This window comes from Coffea arabica, chromosome 2c, assembly GCF_036785885.1.
Source record: "Coffea arabica cultivar ET-39 chromosome 2c, Coffea Arabica ET-39 HiFi, whole genome shotgun sequence".
NCBI classification, from domain to species: domain Eukaryota; kingdom Viridiplantae; phylum Streptophyta; class Magnoliopsida; order Gentianales; family Rubiaceae; genus Coffea; species Coffea arabica.
Genome location: NC_092312.1, coordinates 3,923,397 through 3,942,169, shown reverse-complemented (window position 1 = coordinate 3,942,169; position 18,773 = coordinate 3,923,397). Strand labels below are relative to the sequence as shown.

Below are 18,773 nucleotides of genomic sequence, written 5' to 3'. Positions count from 1 at the left end.
TGAACAACCTCTTGATAACAAGTTTGAAAAGAGAGAGAAACATTGAGAAATTCCTTCCAATATAAGGTGGTATATACGGTCCCCTGGTAACTCGCATTGAGTTCTTAAGAAGATCCTACGGCCAACATGTCTAATTGGCAAAAACAATTGGAAGGGGAAAAAAATGAGAAAAAGGTGAAATCTTGCTATATCCGTAACAGTCAGTCTTAAGGGCTGCGCAATCGAGGAAATACATACAAGACTACGCTCGAGGTACAGTTTCTATGTACAGAAAGACGTTCAATATCGTGTAACACCCTACATTTTAAGAAGAAGAAGTCATCGTCAATCAAAAGGGTCAATTCGAGGGTCGTGTTCGCTTGCCATAGCCATTCCCGTACACAGACAAGTGGGGCACATCACCTGCAGAGAGAAAACAAATCAAGATGTTTTGATATCGGGTGAAGCTAGCACTAACATTCAACATGTTACACGACGAGCACACTTAAAAATAGCATGTTGACGACGTACCAAAATTGACAGGAGCAAAATAGCCAAGTAATATTTTTTCTCTAGACTAAATAACTCACCACATTGTAAAAGGCTCACCCACATTCAACAAGAAAGTATTATCCAAAGAGAGTAGGTACTTGACCCCAGATAAATGTAGCAGTCCACATGCAAGGGTCAAAAGATGGAATTGTCCAAAAAGACGATGTTTTGACCCCAAAGAAATGTGGCAATCCACATAAAAGGAACAAAGTGAAATGTTCTAAATTTCATGAAACCTCAAAATTTGGTGTATTTCAAGGACAGGAAAGAAGGGGGAGAAAGGGGGGGGGGGGTGGGGGGAAGGTCCTCATATAAGTAGAGATCCACCATGGGAGCAGGCATATACAGAGCTAACAAGTGTCACAATATAAGAATACAATTGATGTAATTAAACGACTGCAACTTAGGCAAGGATCCATCAGAACATCAAATTTTCAAAAATAAAAATAAAAAAAGGATGGAGGGAGGGAGGGAGAGAATGTCTGAAGTTCACTATGTGAAAGAAACACTTGATTTTACAAAGAAGAATGCCAAATCATTGCAAACTAAGATGGTGGTGGTACTTACCAAAAGAAAATTAAGGTAGATATCAGATTACGTTAATGATTGCCTTTGAACCAAGTACAAAACATTTAAGGTTGTAAATTCAACACATTTCGAGCACAACTTAATTAATCCAGGCAGATCCTAAACTTCTTATTGACTTGTCATGTTCATCAGTCCATTCAATCCATCTAAGTACAGTAGCATACAGGAGGAAGATGAACAAGTAAACACTAGACGTGGATCATACCTTTCCAGCACCAGAACAATTTGGGCATCTTTCTGTTTTAGGTGGAGAAAGAGGCTGATCCCCGGCATTGAGTGTCGAAACTGGTTCAATAAGGACGAGGGCTCCAGTGCTTGAACAGCGAGCACAAGCAAGATATCCTGCATTAAATTTAATAAACAAATATCACTACACCAACCACATTCGAGGACAAGCATCCCCCATATATTTGAGCAATTTATTTATAGAACAGTTATCCAAATACTGTAGAAAAAAGACTATAGATATAAGCAGAAGTGCTCAAGAGAGTAGATTTCTGGGGGTAAGAATACCAAGGAATGTAGACTGAACCAAATGTGGATACAGAAAGGTCAGCAAAATGCCTACTGTAAAATTGTTTTCCTCAAGCAAAGCATTTAGGTGCATGTATTGGGGGTAAAGGATGTAATAAAGCTCTTGAAAAGGTGATGCATGGATCGCAAAACCAATACAACTAACCTTAAAAGCTGGATCAATCTAAGAAACTATAATAGATTATCTGCTCCAAATAGAATGAAGTTGTTCCAGGACATCAGCAAAGATCAAGATGAAAGACAAAAAAGATTGTCTCAGGGTGGAAAACCTCAGAAGAGGTGCCCACCTGTGCCAAGGCAGTACTTGCACCTCTTGTCCTCCTGCTGTTTTACATTGTTTATTTCAACTACCATCAAGGCAGAAATGACTCCAACTGCTCCTCCCGAGAATGAGGCCACAATTGGATCAACCTGACTATAATTCTCAAAAACTATATAGAATCACTACCATGAAAGAAATAGAAAACTTCACAGCCACATTATCAGGCACAAACCAAAATAGAGATTGAACCACTGCTGCATTGGCATACCTCAATTGCATAGGCAGATGCATGCTACGAATAAAATCAGCATACGATGTACCTCCTAATCCCAACTTTAGCTCCAACTGAATAAAACATAGGACAATCATGTTTAGAGCCTGTAGCAGCTGTAAAGGAAGGAAAACTGGATATATCTTTCCAATTCTTTGACTAACTATGCAACTTTTACACACGTTGATAATTAAGTATGTAACTTATACACATTGAAAAAACCAGGGAAATCCAGCTGATTTACTGAATTTTTAGCTCGTCTTTGTGCTTGTCATAAAAAAGACGTCCCAATGTATTTGTTCAAATTTCCTCTCTGAGAGTAATGGAACAGCAGCAAAGAACTTACAGTCGGGGCTAAAAGTCCACCAAAAATCATGATTCCAGCAATAAGAGAGAAACATGAAGCGTAGTAAAGCCTTAAATTAGAGGAGTTCTGCATACAACATATACAGCCGTGTGTTAGGGTCAATACATGAAGAATTGTATAAGTTATACAAGTAACCTAATTCTGAAATATAGTTGTGACTCTGGACAAGAAAAAACAAAATTACAATTCCATTGGTCCATTTAGCAACCTGGTGAATCTTGAATTGCTTATTACAAGAAGAACACTAGCATGTGACAGAAGAAATCTAACCAGAGGAGGCAAAAATGGAATGAACGATGGAAAATTAGGAAGTTCAGTTTCTTGTTCTTCCTTTAGAATTCCAAGCTCAGCACTTTTTATTCTCTGCTGTATCCTCAGGCGGCGAACCTACAATATTTTGACAACAGCGCCAAGCATGAAACGAAATGATATCATAGAAGGGGAAAATGAAGGTGGAAAGATCCACTAGAATCTGTTAACGTAGAAAACAAACCAATTCGTATTAAGACCTGGAATTGAGGCTAAACAAGTGAAGCATACGAATTATTAACCCCAAGAGCATTTATTGTCCTCGATAAGCCCTAAATACAGCAGAAATAATTACGCTAAACGAACTACTCGCACTTGCCAGAATTTATTAAGCAGAAGGTATAGGATAAGTTGAGCAAAATTTAACCGACCTCTTCCATTTGCAGAAAGATTTTATTCCGGCGACTTCGAATATTATCCTGAATTTCCTGCAGCTCCATTTTGGCAAAGTCCTGAACCGTCTCCGGACCTTCAATGATACAAAACCTATATCCAAAATAGGTGGAAAATGATGAATAAGATCTTTGACACCATGAAATTAATAGATACTGCGTAAGCAAAACCTACCCGGCGGCGTTTGTATCAGATGCTGAGGATTCAGAATCGATAGAAGGCGCGAATGAAGAGGCATCGGAGTCGGAGGCCGTGCACCGCCATTTAAGATTCGGTTTTAGCTTTCCCGGAGAATATCTTCCGGAGAGCATAAACGGCGTAGTAGTAGTAACAGAGTAAGGAAGGCACGGCGTCCTCGAATTCGACGCCGCCAATATGCGACCCGTACAAAGCATATCTCTCTCTCTCTCTCTCTCCCAAGCTGATTGATTGCCGCCCCTCTCTTCCGCCTGCCTCCTCCTCCTTGTTTGAGAAACACACGCTACACCCACGCAGTAGAACAACAGAGGGGAAAAACAAATGGTGGGGGTTTAGACACTAGATAGAGACAAGACAGAGTGCGATTATAATTTGTGAGAAGTGGAAGTGGAGGTGAAGGGAAAACTTTTAGTGGCAAAATTTATGTGGGATTGCAACGTGGCATCAGGGCATTGGGTAGCTGTTCGAGTTCTAATTATTACTATGCAACATACGAGTAGTAGATGTTTCACATTTTATTTGTTTTATGTCTGAGACATATTGGGGAAATTAAAAAAAGAAAAATGTTTTTGCTCTAAAAATAGGAAAATGGTGCAATCGATTATTGAGTGGAGGTAGGGTTCCAACTTCCAAGGTGGCGTGGCTCCTTCCAATTGTCCAAAATGCAGTTACTGTGATTGCTTGCTTCAACTCTATCCGACGGCATAATTCTTTGTCGTGTGAAAAACAGACGATGGACGATCCGCTGCTCTTTCGTCCCTGTACAATGTACATGCTATGTTGTACGAACTCCTCCCTTCATTGCATCTCTCTCTCTCTCTCTCTTTTCTTTTGATTTTCTTCATCACACCTTCATTTCTTGCTCACCAGGAGTTTGTCTACAAATCACTAAACTTTGGTTCAGTGGTCACAAAAAATGATTAAATCCTTCTTCGAGTTGTAGGTCAGTGGTTAGAACTTCACCTACAGTAAAAAAAAAAAAGAAAAATTCAAATGAAGCGTCAGAATATCCCTTTAGTTTAATCAGGTTCTTATACCTACTAGTTCCTTATACACAGTTTCTTTAAATTCTCCTTTATGTAGATTAAAATAGATTAAATAATAAAAATATTATCATTAACGTAAATAACAAAAAATGGAATTGAGTATCTATGGACTTCTAAGCTTGTTTGACTATGGTCCTAATCTTGGACGTCTTATGAAACTTCTACTAGGCCCATTGGTGGGTTGAGGTCCACCCCATTTTTGGTTTGATATTGGAGAGGAGATTATTCGAAATAACATCATTTGCAAAATTATCTTTTATGATTCGATGTATGTGAGATATAAAAAAATTTAAAAAAAGTTGATTGAATTGTAAATAATTTTTATCCAAACACACTCTTTAATTTCTTTAATAGAGTTTTGGAATTTATATTTACTTTAATGGATTCTTTTTTCCTAACATCATGTGCTCTCTTTTAAACACAATAACTATATAAGATGTAAGCTATGCTCAGAGTAAAAGTGTATTGGGATGTAATTCTTCTTTTTAAAATAATTGAATTATGGTACATCATAAAGAAACAGAAGTGATTAACAGATGGGGCAGTTTAATTTGCCCGAATAACGGAATTATTAACAACTCAAAGGGCCTATTAGACGTTTGCCAAAATTACGTGGGAGTCAATTGAAATTAACCCAAACTGCAAACATTAGGAAATCCACAATTGTCAATAAGTTGAAGGGGGAATGTGGAAATAAGCTCCCCTGATTGTAGCAAAACCCTAGCCAAATCTTCCTATAAATATGCAGCCAGAGCGTAGCACACACACTGATCCTACGCTGCTGCGACTATCTTTGGTTTCCTTCCACTAGCTTAAAACTGCCGATTAGGGCTTTCAGTTTCATCATCCCTGCCTCCAAGTTACTGTTTTTGTGAACTAGAGCTTTCGGTTTCATCACCGCTGCCTCCAAATTACAGTTTTTCTCTGGTTATATTGGTGTTTTGGTTTTGATTTCAGTTTTTTTTCTATCTACTACGAGTTTTCGATTCACTGATATCAGCAATATAAGAGTAATTTTTCGATTGCATGATGTCAACAGTACAAAGATTAGATCGCTGTGACGACTCACAAATTTTCAAGCTCAACAGACCGGAAAGCGGGTTTCTTTATATTTCTATGGAGATTCTCGCGTGTCGATAACCCCGCTGAACCGAGCGATCTCTACGCTTTTTTTTTTAACAACTCTAGTGATGACTTTTTTATGTTGTATTCTTTTCTGAATTTAGTTTGGGAAATGAAAGGATGCGATGAGGATAGCAAAGCTCCCTCTTCTGATTAAAAGTTGAGGACACTGCTGGCAGAATCGAACCAATCACTAAACATTGCCATCACTGAGTAATCCTTTTTCTCCCCAAATTTTTATTCTTTTAAAAAAAAATTTCCGGAAGAGTCCTTGTAAAAAGTATTTCCTCCTATTTATTTTGCGTACTTCATATTGTGATGTTAATATTTTGATGAGATGAGGATGAAGCAGTAATTTAACATTCCAACACTTGGACTGAGAAATCAGTATTTCGAGTGATGTACTCAACTTTATGCTTCTGAATCACATTTATAGATCGAGTTCATTTTGTATCTTTTGTTTTTGTTTTTGCTTTTTTTTTTCAAAAAAAATCATTTCAATCTGCTGCTTAGGAATACATTTTTTCTCTTAAGCTTTCTTGATTTGCCAAAAATCTTTTACATTTGATATCCTTTTCATTGTTTGTGATGATCCTTGCTATTGCTAGTGTCGGCAGGTTTTGCTCTTTTACATTTTGTATGTTCAGTATATTGTGGGAAGATCATCAAAGGACGATATACAAGTAAATCTTAGGACACCATTGGACACAACCCTTTGTTGGTTGTGGATGAGAAAACCATTTTTCTGATGATGATCGGAATAATTCAAGTTTGAGATTATATTTGGGAATGTTTTCTGGCCTAGTGACCTTCATGGCAGGATTGTAGCCTTTAAAATACTATCAATTTATTATCATCTTCATTTTTTGCTCCAAAAGTTTCGAACAAGTGATTGTGAGAATTTTGACTTGCGAAAAGGCAGGAGGTCAAAGATAGGCGAAAGTGATAACCAAGAAATTGTTGGCGTATTCTTGACCTCGCAGTACTGGGCTCAGCGGTAACTTGCAGACAATGATATGAATTGTGGACTGCAAATTGCAGTCTCAGTTTAGTTGTCCGCGAATTTTTATTTTTATTGTTATTTTTTTTACACTTTTAGTTACTTTCTACTTTGCATGCATTACACTCTAAAAAAGTGTTGCTTCCTCCGTCCCACTTTATAGTTCTATTTCTTTTTTCACATCGTTTAAAAAAAAAGTAATTAATTTTGTTAGAAAAGTAAATTTAAATTGATATTTTTCTAAAATATCTTTACATTAAATAGAATACAATTTTATGGGAACTTGAATTAATGGTAAAAAAAGAATCAATTCTTATTAAATGGGATAGGTTTATAGTAACAACAACTTACATTAAATAAAAATATTTTGGGAAAATTAAAATATAATTATATTTTTTAATTAAAAAGTGGATTATAATTTGAGACAGACGAAAAAGAAAAATAGGATTATCAAAGTGAGACGGAGGGAGTGCAATAATTCTTCAAGAATTCTCGGAAGATTGCTAAACAAGTGATGTTAATTGTCTTGTCTTAACGATAAATCTTATACCCTGTATGGTGAAATTTCTGAACCATACGTTGTTTCCATAAAGAGGACCAATGCCTTTTAAGGAAATTCGTGATGGCAGCGAATTGATGATCCTTCTACGTACGACAAACGCAATTCTGTCGGCCTTCCGCTACTGCTTGTCCCTCCCTCCCTCCCTCTCTCCTCCGGGTTCTTTTTGCTCCAAGCATACTTTCTGCCCCTGGTGGAGGGTGGAAACTGGAAAATGAGCCACAATTCTTCTGAGGCTGCCTGCACTTAAGAACTCAATTCTTTTAAGCGTTTCACATCATGTTCAGACTTCAGAAATGGTAGCGCCTTATCCTAGTTGGAAAAGTTTTTAGAAAGAACTTTTCCAAATAAAATCTTATGTTCAAACACAATATGTGATTGTTTAGATTTCAGAAACAGAAGCAGGCTTTTATCTTAATTGGAAAAAAATAGGTACATCTAAACTGTTAAAATGATCCTGTAATGCAAAAAACTCTTGGAATGGGATCCAGGAAATGGATGAAAACGAACGCAAACACATCAATATAGTGGGATTATTTTGGGTTTGCGTGTCAGCATTCAGCATGTACAAATGTGCTGTTATCTCTCTGTGCCAATCAAGGTTCTGTCAAAATCCAAACAGCTACCAATCCATTTTCAATATAAAACTTCTTAATTCACCCGACTTTTCTCATAGTGCGATAGAAAGTGATGTGCATAATATTAGTTCTGCTGTTCCTCGTGTTTTTCTTGCGGTGCCACGTGTACACGGTGTTGTAGAGTTGGACGGTTAAAAGTTGCTAGCCCCATCGGCCCATTACAGTTCGAAAGTTTCCTCGCATGTTTTCCTCCTCGATTTATTTATTGGGGCACCTCATACCCCGATGTGAAAAATTAATGTGCCTCTGCGAACAGTAAATGACCAAGATGCCCCTCTAAGGTGCGCCCATCTATTCTTCTTCGGGTTCTGAATGAGCGACGGGGTGCTGTAGCCTGCGCTGAGGGTAGACTGACCGCTAAATGGAGATGAGGACAAACAAATTTGCATTCTTACGGTTTGGTTTTACGCTAAGACGAGGCTGCTCCCATGCAAAAGAGACTGGATGAAATTTTATTCTTTTGAAGAGGTACTAGACGCAGAAGAAGAATTCACACAGTTACTTTACTGTTGGCCTGCAATGTAATTTGAAAATAGAGATATGATTATACGGTGAAATTTCTGTTTTAAAATGTAAAAAATGCATGACTCTTCATTATAGTTAAGTTGGCGGACTCGGATGGAACAAAAAAAGTGAGGTGCAGAGAATTCAAACTTTCTGGCAGAAGAGTGTCGCACGTCGACAAGTGGCCCAGGGGCTCTAGCATCTCACGATCACGGGAGCGATTGAAGGTTCATGTCAACTGTCTACACCAAAAATCCCAACACAAATACCCCACTGGCTGGCTCTAGCATTCACGGGAGCGTTAGAAGGTTGATGTCAGTTGCCAACACCAAAAATCCAACACAGATACCCCACTCTAGTCCTCCTAATGCACTATAAAAGGCCGCAATCAACTGCATGCCACCCAAAATTAGATAAAAAGGTCAGCTATCTTTCCACACTTTGTAGCAAGAAAACCCGATTTTACTTGTCACAGACCAAAAAAATGAAATCGATCGTTTTCCAATTTGCTCTGGTTCTTCTCTTCTCCATCTCATGCCACTCTTGGGCGTTCAGTACAGGTGGTAAAGCAGGAGACGAGAAGCCAGACCCTGCCGAAGCCGTCGCTAGTAGTCCTAGCAGCAGTGGCGGTCCAAGCTCAACGGAGAGTCCATCAGGAGCAACAGGCTCGGGTCATGGCTCAAACTGGGACTACAACTGGGGATGGGGCTCCAGCCCTGGAGCTGGATGGGGTTATGGCTCGGGTTCAGGGCGTTCGCCCAATGGGTTTGGCAGGGGTTCTGGCTTTGGTTGGGGTTCAGGCAGCGGTTCAGGATCTGGATACGGCTATGGTTTCGGTGGAGGCGGTGCCGCTGGAGGTGGAGGTGGTTATGGCTCTGGAAGTGGTGCCGGTGGCCATGCAACAGGTAGCGACAGCTCAGGGGCTTCTGAGGTTCGATCGCCATCTACTTCTAGGCAAAAAAACACCCATGCGTAAAGAAATCGTTCTGGGGTCTGCGTCTACATATTTCTCCAGGACCATAATGGTTCAATTGCGTGTGTATGTAATGCATCTACGGTGTGTAGGAACTGTATTCACGTGCAACGGTCTGTCTGCATCCTTTGTTCTCTAAGTGACGGTCTTAATACTGTGAACTATCGGTGTTAAAGATTATCTACATATTTGTGTGAATTCTTCCCTCTCTGTCCCTTTTGGCCGCGTTTACTACTGCTGTAACTTGTACTCCGACTGATTAACTTGGTTTGTTCCATTCTTCTTTATCTCTTATATATATATATTTACGCACAAATATATCAAGCATGCCGCCAATGAAATCAAATCTATTATGGGTAAAAGGTGCAGCTGATTGAAGTGAGTGTATGTACATTGAGAAAACAAAATTATAAATCCCCGAGAGCCAATAAGATAGCACAGAAACTGCAGAGTATCAGACATGATTAATTCACAACCTAGAACCAAAATGACGAGAGTCTTTCCAGTAGAAAAGAAAACAGTAGAGATTCGAGAATTTTCGTCTCTGGTGCCTTGGAAATTCGATTTCTGGTCGTCCGGTGGTGGGCAGATCCAAAATACTTTGTTTCCCGAATTATTGATCAAACGGTTAACTGTTGTTGTCGGTGAGCAGAACTGACGCAACGGTGGAGATTTGGCGGCGTCGAATTGTCGGGCGTTGAAGGTTGTAGTCGGGATGGAGGAGGACAGGGAAGCCAACTCTGTCTTTGGATAAAAGAGGCGTAGGTGTAGAATGTGGTGGGTGTCACGTTTAACTGGAAGCCCAGCCCAAACAAGAAGTCAATCTCCAGGAGGTTCATTTCCATTGCGCTAATTCCTCCCACTTTTGCATAGAAAGCATTGTTGTAAAATCTGCAACCAAAAAAAAGAAAAAGAGTTTCAAGACAACAAGAATACGGTGAGTTAATTAGCAGCAGTAGCCCGAGCTGTAAAGTGTTACTTAGAGCAAATTTTTGAATTGTTAATTTAAAGTCCACAGCAATGTTCCAACCGGACTTTTTGTTAAGTGCGGGGATGCGAAGGGTGTGGAGAGGGGCTAAAGATTAAAAAGAAAAAATTAGTGTAGTGGGGTCAATCTACGAATGCCACGTGTCAGCTCGGATGCGGTGATATGACAGCTCGGGCATAGCTGCTCGGACACAAATAATATCCGTTCGGCTGTTTCCATCGCCCTACAAGCCATGTAGGCTTAATGGACCGCGCCTCCCAAACCTTTCGGGATCCACAAGTGAAATCTTAGTGAGACTTCCCCTTGATTAGGACTCGAAGTCTCGTAAGAAAACCCTAGCCTCCAAGCCTATAAATGCAACGCCATAAGGCGATACAAGATACGTCATCTACAGTACTTTTATACTGTTACTTGACCTACAAGCTCAACTGACTTGACCGTCGGAGCTACCCTGGGGAGTTAGCTCCCTCCGTTTATTTCTCTCCCTGCAAGACCGATCGTTCGTTCTCTCCTCGTCAGCTCAGCCCATCAGCTCGGCCATTCTCTATTCGTTCCGCCCGTGGCAGTTCAGCTCGGATCGCATTTTTGCCAGTCGCATCAATTAGCATAAAGGACAGCGACATTGGAGGGGTTCCCGAGTCTCACCTGATGAGCTGGCTATATTAACGTCCAGTCCCAAAATAAAGGATGGTAATGAATTGTTACTAGAGACAAATTTGAAAAAATACGGGATGGTGGTGGTCCAAGCGTTGAAGCTTTTTAATTAATTGTGAATGAATTTATAGAAATCACCGGAAATGTTTGGAATTGAGGAGCACATCCAAATCTGAGGTGGCTCCCGTTTGCCTACGGTGGAAATCGGTGCTTTGTCATCAGCATTTTCTTTCGCAATATTATGGGTAATCGAGACAAATTTGGCCGCAATTCGCCAGCGGGACGCAGCGTCCGTTACTCCATTACCCATTATTTAGTCTGAGCATCCTACTAGTTAAGTTCGCTAAACAATAATGATCACAGGTCCAAGTAAAATTACATCGGTTCAAAGTCTCATACTTAATCATCATTATATCTAAGCAAGCATGCATTCATTATTTCGTCTACAGTATCATTTTTCCTCTTTCGGACACAAACAAAAAGCAATTTTGGTAAATACAAAAAAGCAAAAGACTTAAATAAGGAGTGAGTGCGAAGAAATTCTGAAACCTTTTTTTTTAAAAAAAAAATTTGCATTATAAAAGCAAAAAGTGTCAAACACGCTCGTGATTATTAGGCAACCACGAATTCACAAGGAATCATTCATCAACGAGGGAGGAAGGCTGGGTGGTAAATTGCTGCTAGTGAACCAAAATTAACCCGACAGGGAAGAAAATATCAAGATCGATTGAATATTTGAATGTCGGGAAGAGAATTTTGAGCATGTAAAAGAGGAATTAATGAAGAAGAGGGAGCTTACGTGTCATCCATGAACTTGGCGGAGACCAATACGCTGGTAATAAGCAAGCGATGCACGCTCAAGGAGGTGATGGGAAGGAGCGGCTGCTTCTGCGAAAAGCGATCGAGATAAATGTAAGCTACGATCAAGCACGAAGGGCTGCAATTGGCATACTTGAAGATCCTCTCCAGGTAGCTTTCAATTGAAATGGTTGGTCTAGTTAGGCCGTGAAACGCTGAAATTCTCTGAGGACCAAATCTTGCATTCACATCATTTGCCTCCGCCACTCTCTCAAGAACGCCGGAGACCAGACCTATGACTTTAGGCATCACCCCTGGATTCTCAAGTTCCGCCATTGATGTTGCAGGCTTCCACTACCTAGCTAGTAAAGAGGCTTAAATCTTAGCGACCGGTTGGCCGCTTAAAACTAACTCTTTTCCCTTTTCTTTTTGCTGATTGTAAAACTTATTTGGTAATGCTGGTGGTATATATATATATATATACATGTATGTATGTATATGCTGGATCTACCTTCTATCTTCTGTCATCTATAAATGTGGGGGAATTTGGCATATACCTCCACGCGGAGGTTGGGGTGTGCATGAGCTGGTTCATTGACCAGTCGGGTTACACTCTTTTAACTCTTTTCTATCTGGATTCTGGATTTTGTTTCATGAAGAAAAAAAAAACTTGTAAAACTTGATTTTGAACTCCTTATAAAAAGAAAAATGATATTTAACTGCGCTTATAAGATTTGCACAAGTTATTGCGGATTTGGGGGGGGGGAGGGGTTAAGGTTTTAGAAAATTAATTTGTACGTAAATTACTGGCTTAGTTTTAGAAAAATGTCGTCCGCCGCATAATTAAATTTGCTAGCACACCTTAGGTCGTGATAGCATGATGACAAAATTTGGTTGTCCATAATCATACTCCAATCAGTGTATGGTTAAATCTTGAATCAGGACTTCTCTTCTTAAAGAAGAAAAGAGGTCAGTCAATCGTCTAGAACAAATTTAAGCAATGATATTTTGCGTGGAAATGACCATCACAATGATGATATTTATGTCCTACTTTTGTTCTGTTCGTGTTCGTGTGGTGCACTTCTTGAGTGTTTTTCAATGATATTTTGGATCTCCTGTTTTTGGAATGTTTTTTAAAAGTTAATTTTTTAAATATAATAAATTTTTTTAAAAAGTATTGTAAAAAGTAATCTAAAAATTAATTTAAATTTTTTTAAATTTTAAAAAATATCTCAAAATATATTTTAGAAACTCTTTTACTCATAAATATTTCAAAATATTTTCTAAAAATATTCTAAAACATACAGCAAAATTTTTCAAAAACACCCTAAAAAATACTCCCTCCGTCCCGTTTACTTAGTCTTGATTTTTTTTTTCACACAGATTAAGAAAGTGTAATTAATTTGGTTGGAAACATAAATTTAGATTAATAATTTCCTAAAATACCCTTATGCTAATAACGAAGAGTGCATTGGAAAAGCTCAATGTATTCAATGTAATGGGTTAGTATTTAATAACAATGTATTAATAACAAGATATTTAATAAGGGTATTGTAGACAATTTGAAAGATCATTACATTTCTTAATGGGAAAGTGGACTACAATTTGGGACAGACCAAAAAGGAAAACAAGACTATCAAAGTGGGACGGAGGGAGTAGTTAATCCAAACGGAGCTATTAATGTGCAGGAAACACTGCTGATTCCACCAGCAAATTTTAGCCATTTTCAACCAAGATTTGAAGTTGTTTAAATCGAAAACAAACTTCCCAAACTCTAAGAGTCACCATACCCTCCCCGATGTTGCAATTAGGATGACAATTAATGCACTATTCTATGGTGCATAGGAAAACTATAAGCATAGGGATCATGACATGCACAGCATGAGATGTCAAATTAATTACTCAAAGGTAAGTCGCATCGTAGGAGCAAGACGATGATGACGACGAAAATCGTCTCTGTTTGTTGATGTGTGTGTACACACATATATATATACACACACGTATTTGGTAAAAATATGGACGCTTAGCTCGTGCGCTCACCGTTTTCGCCACTGGATTTGCTTCAACCGCATGCCTACTTCTAGTAGTAATATCTTCTGGGAGTTAGCTGGGCAGCCCATAGTTTTGAAGATCATTTGCAATCCGGTGATAGCTAGCTGCTGGTGTCGACTGTCAACCACATAAAAGCATATTTGAGAAATTATTTCCTAGAGTTGGATCTAGGGTTGTCAATTGGCCGGGTTTGGATTGGAATTGAAAATTTTGAACTCAAACCCGTATATCTGATGGGTTTGAGGTCAGGTCCAGATCTATACGGAAAGAAAAGGTTCAAAGTTAAACATTACAAAATTAAATCTAATCTCCAAATTTAAACAAATCAAATTATAAATAACTTGCAATAGTCAATTCAAAACTAACCACAAATCATCTATAAAATCATTACTAAATTGTTAATGTGGTAAAATAATTCATTTAGAAATATCTATATTTTATAATTATTAATATATTATTCGGACCTAGATCGAATGCGAGTCGGAATCCTATTTTTTGTATCCAATCCTTTTTATTAGAGTAAACGAGTTTGGACTCGGGTATCGAAATTATTTTTCAACCCAAATTCGGAAAAATTTATTTGATCCAAGTTGGGTCTGGGTCCAAACCCGACCCATTTGACACCCCTAGTTGGATCTAACCACAAAAAAATTTAAAAAAAATCATCAAAGTAAAACTTCCTTCAGCTAAGTACATATCAAAGCAGCCGTTGCTAATTGCCTTGACATACATACTACATTCGCAAGCAATTTCGCATTCGTCACTATTAGAGCTATCAAAACGGGTGACTCAATCAGATTTGGATGGATTATAATTAGATAATGAGTATAATTGAGTTAATATATTTAATAAATGGATATGGGTATACTCAATTACTCATTTATGAGTCATTTAAAATTTTGCTTATTTTTTTATGTTTTCATATGTTGTTTAACAAGAAATAAAGGTATTTTATTGTTATTAGATTAGTAAAAAAATTTAAATTTATTTGCTTAACACTCACTAAATATTGAGTTTAAATATATAATTATTTTTAAATTAATATAAATGGGTGAGTCGAGTCAATCCGTAATCCACTCTAATTAAATGGATTCAATTGAATACCCATTTAGACTCATTCAAAATTGGATATATTTATTTGTTAGTTTTTTTTTTTGAAAATTTCCTCTTAAAACAATTTTCAAATATTTTTTTATGATCGTACACATTACATCTCAAAAAGCGTTTCAGTATCTTTTTTCTTGTCACAAAAACGCTCAAAAATTGCAATTTCAAGTGGGCTCTAAATATTCATATAAATTTCAGTCTATTTTGTATAACTTATATGGGTTGATGAAATGCACAGCACGCCACTGGAATATTTGCCCACAAGCAAACTCGTTCAGTGTTTACCACTCCAATCCTTTGTCCTGGATCCGTGATTGCGTGAATAGAAAAGCAGCAACACAATAAGCAAAGACCAAATTTAGTTTTTAATTTTTTTTGGTAGATAATAACGTCATTAAACGGAGATGGCCGCCGTTGCAACCTCCGCTTACGGCAGTTGTATTCCCGCCAATTTCCTCCATTCCCCGCCAAAAATAGCCAACCAGATTTCGTCCCCGCCGCCATTGTACATCTCCACAAACCCATCCCACGTAAACCCAAGCCATCTCCAGCACCTCTACGCTATCTGCAACCACTCCTGCCACCGCTTCCCTAACCTCGACTCGTACGGCCGCGTAGAGCTTATAGACGTCGGCAAACTCCGAACTGCTCTGTCCAATAGCTCCGTTGTCCTCTCAGTCTTCACGAAACCCGAATTAGCTAATGATTTATCGTCCACTGCTGAAGTCGGGACAAGATCGATGGGCATTGGTGGGAATTGGATTCAGCGAGTGATGCCGGTGACTCCAGATAACGGGAAGCTTGTGGGGTTTGGACGCGCTGTTTCTGATTTAGGGCTAACTGCTTCCATCTATGATGTCATGGTCGGAACACTTTTCCTTCTGAAAAAGTTAAATTTTTAGTAATTTTTTTTTTGTATCCGCCTCCGACCCCCGCCCCCACACTAATGTAGTTGTTTTTCAGTGCATTTCAGGTGATCCCTTCTCTCCAGGGTAGGGGAATTGGGCGGAGGATAGTACAAAGAATTATAAGGTTGTAATGGGACTAGATATTTTTAAGATTCTAGGGTTCTAGGCATTGCTTGGAATTTGGGAATCATTAAGGAAAATCTTTTGCTTATATTGTTTTGATGGAGACGAAAGTTCAATTAACAAGTATACGCAAGGAACTGTTCAGCTTTTACCGATTGGTAATATTGAGTTAATCAGCCAAGTGTACTCACGGATTAGTTTAATTTTCGACCGTTATTCATTTTTGGCATGTTGTAATTGTGGTGTAGCATCGAGGAACCATTCTACCTAGTATTACCTGCAGGTTTTTCTCTATTCATTTACCATTTGCGGGGGGAATGTTTCGGGTTGCTGACTGCAGAGCTAAGCATAATGGGAAAAACATTTGCTACATCATGTGCTAGTTGTTCAAAACCTTTGGTAGTCAAGCTCTGAAAGATGTCTAAGCACTCCAATTTTTCTTGCAGAATGCTTACTGGCAAAGGGGTGTACGATATATCCGCCCTTTGCTCTGACAAAGAGGGGTAAAGTTTTAAGTTTCAGTAATGATTGATTGCTTTATTGTTTACTCTTATGCCTTTCTATAAATTAAGTAGCAACTGTTGTTTTGCAACCACCAATCCGATTCATCAATGTCTCATAGACTTCTCAAAGCTTTTATCAATGTAGGTAATGATCTTATTTCCTGCAATTTTTCCGAAAAGGATGTCTTTTGAAGCTAACACGGCCCTTGTATTCATCCACAGGCTATTCTTTAAAGCATGTGGATTTGGAGAAGATATTCTTGGTTCCACTACAATGATGTATACTGGGACATCTAGCTGTCCTGATGCACATCAGATTGCTATATATGCTGGCAGAAAGCTAATTTTAAGCCCCCCATCAAGACAACAGTAGAGTTTGTAATCTCTCTTTCCATGACCGTGCAGATGCAGAATGCTCTGTTCTTCAGATAATTGGATTGCAATCTACGTAGAACTTCTATTGACTGGCCTCAAAGTTGAAGGGTTCCATAGGCACTCTATTCCATTTACTGATTTACCGCACAGTACTTTTCAGGCAGTAAGTTAATGGAGTAGGACTTTGTGCTCCGTGTGAGCACTGGGTTAAAGTGTTTCCCTTCTTTAGACCAGCTCAAAGGGATGTGTTGCATAGCCAAACAATTTCATATACTATTCTAATAGGCTTTTAAGTTGTTCAGTTAACATGCTTTTTTTTTTTTTTTTTTTGGATAAATTGCCGCATGAGTGGGCCATCCATCTATTTTTCTGCCACTTTATGCTGTACAAACTTTCGACTTTTGTTCTGATTCCTCTCCTCTTGGTATGGATTTACGAGTCATTTGCTCGACAAAAAGGTGACGGAGATTTAGAAAGTCGTGATGGATAGGGAATTCTCTTGGCCTGTGGCTGTGGGTAACATTAGTCTGGAACGGTACAAAGTTGTTAACTTTCTCTTTTCCTTATCAACTTGACAAGGGAAGTACTTTTCAGAAAACAACTTCTCTTGCCGTTCTGTCTTCGTTTCACGATTGAATCTTGGCTGTGATGGGAAAACTATGGGTTGAGGTCTGCCTGATTTCTGCTAGGGGGCTCCGGCTAACATCTGCACTGTGGAAGCTCCAGTGGTTTGCCGTTGGTTGGATTGATACTAACAACAAATACTGCACCAGGATAGATGCTTCGGGAAATGCTAATCGGGTTTGGAAAACCAAATTCTCAACAGTGGTTGATCCTTCTGAACCTAACTTCCAAGATATGGCCCTCCATGTCGAGGTCTATAGTAGAGAACCCATCTTTCTTAGAGAAAGGCTCTTGGGAATGACAACGGTGATTCTTAAGGAATTTCTGGAGAAGTACTTTAAGAATTCTGAGGTTTCCAATCCGGTGGAAGAAGTAGGAAGTTTTCAGCTTAGAAAGAAGAATACAAACAAACCTCGACGATTTGTCGATATCTCAATCCGAATATCAGAAGAAAGGGAAGAGTCTAGCTCATACCAAGGTACAAATACGGACTCCCTCATCATCATGATTTTCTTTTTTCTCATAAGAACCAACCTCATCAGTCTCTTTGTTCGGATTCCTGCATATTGCAATTTTCCTTCTTGCGCATGTGCTATGTCTATTATTGAACAGCAATAATGCTTTCCACACAATTTAAGGGTTTCGACGGTAGGATTCTTAGAATCAACAAGTTTCAAGGTATGTCCTCTTTCAGATTTGTGAAATTTTGGTTTCTCAGGTGATGAGGAAGGATTTAAGCTCATGGATAACAGCATGGGAATTAACTTGGATATTGGGCACGGACCTCTGCATTCACAATTTCCTGCACCCTCACCTCTGCGCCAGGAAGTCAGCCGCAGACAAGCAGCCAGTATGCCCATCCACTTCCATTTCCTCGGAATTATTCCAATATACCAACTGGTCCAAGCTATGCACCAGCCGGTGGAACGAGCTATCAACCGCCAAGAGCTCCATCCCCACCACCTCCACCCTCAAATGTCGGCTATATACCTACCTTTCTACCGAGGACAGATGATTTGCAGCCTAGTTACGTAAACGTGCCATCATCTGGACCAGCACCCGGACGCAGTAGGGGACCTGGTGTTGGGTTGGGACTAGGTGCTGGAGCCTGTGATTTTTGGGGATGATTTCATGTCAGGTTTTGATTTTCCACGCAGTTTACAAGATGCTAGCCTGACAATATCAACTGATCCTCCTTTCTGAAAAGTGTAGAACATAATCTGCTGTTGTATGGCGAGGGACATTATTATTGTTTTATATCATTTCAGTGTTCAACAATTACTGCACCCGCACCCCGTAACAAACATGGGATATTTGCAGTCACTACATGTTGGCTATGCATGGCA

General features: G+C 39.0%; 4 protein-coding genes and 4 non-coding genes across 10 annotated transcripts; 6 read left to right on the top strand and 2 right to left on the bottom strand.

Annotated features, from left to right (window-relative positions):
- Positions 1-164: 164 nt before the first annotated feature.
- On the bottom strand, positions 165-3,853 carry LOC113725223 (protein ORANGE, chloroplastic-like). 2 transcript variants are annotated; one of them, XM_027248258.2, is made up of 8 exons: positions 3,430-3,852; positions 3,234-3,348; positions 2,824-2,940; positions 2,533-2,619; positions 2,184-2,260; positions 1,941-2,068; positions 1,325-1,461; positions 165-402 (listed from the first exon to the last, which is right to left on the bottom strand). In XM_027248258.2, the coding sequence occupies exons 1-8, from the start codon at positions 3,648-3,650 to the stop codon at positions 325-327; spliced, it is 960 nt and encodes a 319-aa protein (XP_027104059.1). In that variant the 5' UTR covers positions 3,651-3,852; the 3' UTR covers positions 165-324. The 2 variants fall into 2 exon arrangements, with proteins under 2 accessions (XP_027104059.1, XP_071929796.1); XM_072073695.1 differs by lacking the exon at positions 2,533-2,619 and having other exon boundaries at positions 3,430-3,853.
- Positions 3,854-5,264: 1,411 nt separating this feature from the next.
- Positions 5,265-9,493, top strand: LOC113725219 (uncharacterized). The gene is made up of 2 exons (XM_027248251.2): positions 5,265-8,286; positions 8,419-9,493. Exon 2 carries the CDS (start codon positions 8,690-8,692, stop codon positions 9,296-9,298), a length of 609 nt encoding a protein of 202 aa, XP_027104052.1. The 5' UTR covers positions 5,265-8,286; positions 8,419-8,689; the 3' UTR covers positions 9,299-9,493.
- LOC113728310 (small nucleolar RNA Z107/R87) lies at positions 5,550-5,659 on the top strand. The gene has a single exon (XR_003458038.1). It is a non-coding gene; the product is annotated as a small nucleolar RNA Z107/R87 (small nucleolar RNA).
- On the top strand, positions 5,737-5,838 carry LOC113728334 (small nucleolar RNA R30/Z108). The gene has a single exon (XR_003458059.1). It is a non-coding gene; the product is annotated as a small nucleolar RNA R30/Z108 (small nucleolar RNA).
- On the top strand, positions 5,956-6,050 carry LOC113728321 (small nucleolar RNA snoR31). The gene has a single exon (XR_003458049.1). It is a non-coding gene; the product is annotated as a small nucleolar RNA snoR31 (small nucleolar RNA).
- LOC113728307 (small nucleolar RNA snoR31/Z110/Z27) lies at positions 6,283-6,377 on the top strand. The gene has a single exon (XR_003458035.1). It is a non-coding gene; the product is annotated as a small nucleolar RNA snoR31/Z110/Z27 (small nucleolar RNA).
- A 129-nt stretch (positions 9,494-9,622) lies between the features above and the next one.
- On the bottom strand, positions 9,623-12,385 carry LOC113725220 (cyclin-U4-1). Its single transcript, XM_027248252.2, has 2 exons — positions 11,737-12,385; positions 9,623-10,186 (listed from the first exon to the last, which is right to left on the bottom strand). The coding sequence occupies exons 1-2, from the start codon at positions 12,069-12,071 to the stop codon at positions 9,916-9,918; spliced, it is 606 nt and encodes a 201-aa protein (XP_027104053.1). The 5' UTR covers positions 12,072-12,385; the 3' UTR covers positions 9,623-9,915.
- Positions 12,386-15,047: 2,662 nt separating this feature from the next.
- LOC113725218 (GCN5-related N-acetyltransferase 3, chloroplastic-like) lies at positions 15,048-18,705 on the top strand. Of its 2 annotated transcripts, XM_027248248.2 has the most exons (5): positions 15,048-15,757; positions 15,868-15,926; positions 16,372-16,428; positions 16,651-17,905; positions 18,146-18,705. In XM_027248248.2, exons 1-4 carry the CDS (start codon positions 15,299-15,301, stop codon positions 16,799-16,801), a joined length of 726 nt encoding a protein of 241 aa, XP_027104049.1. In that variant the 5' UTR covers positions 15,048-15,298; the 3' UTR covers positions 16,802-17,905; positions 18,146-18,705. The 2 variants fall into 2 exon arrangements, with proteins under 2 accessions (XP_027104049.1, XP_071929787.1); XM_072073686.1 differs by lacking the exons at positions 15,048-15,757; positions 15,868-15,926; positions 16,372-16,428 and having other exon boundaries at positions 16,798-17,905.
- Positions 18,706-18,773: the final 68 nt, after the last annotated feature.

Coding starts and splice junctions, on each gene's coding strand:
- LOC113725223 (XM_027248258.2), bottom strand. CDS start 3,650: ATGCTTTGTACGGGTCGCATATTGGCGGCGTCGAATTCGAGGACGCCG. Junction 2,941..3,233: donor TCTTTCTGCAAATGGAAGAG/GTCGGTTAAATT, acceptor AAAATATTGTAG/GTTCGCCGCCTGAGGATACA. Junction 1,462..1,940: donor CAAGTACTGCCTTGGCACAG/GTGGGCACCTCT, acceptor AATTTAATGCAG/GATATCTTGCTTGTGCTCGC.
- LOC113725219 (XM_027248251.2), top strand. CDS start 8,690: ATGCACTATAAAAGGCCGCAATCAACTGCATGCCACCCAAAATTAGAT.
- LOC113725220 (XM_027248252.2), bottom strand. CDS start 12,071: ATGGCGGAACTTGAGAATCCAGGGGTGATGCCTAAAGTCATAGGTCTG. Junction 10,187..11,736: donor GCCAAGTTCATGGATGACAC/GTAAGCTCCCTC, acceptor TTTTGGTTGCAG/ATTTTACAACAATGCTTTCT.
- LOC113725218 (XM_072073686.1), top strand. CDS start 17,452: ATGGGAAAACTATGGGTTGAGGTCTGCCTGATTTCTGCTAGGGGGCTC. Junction 17,906..18,145: donor AGAGTCTAGCTCATACCAAG/GTACAAATACGG, acceptor TTGGTTTCTCAG/GTGATGAGGAAGGATTTAAG.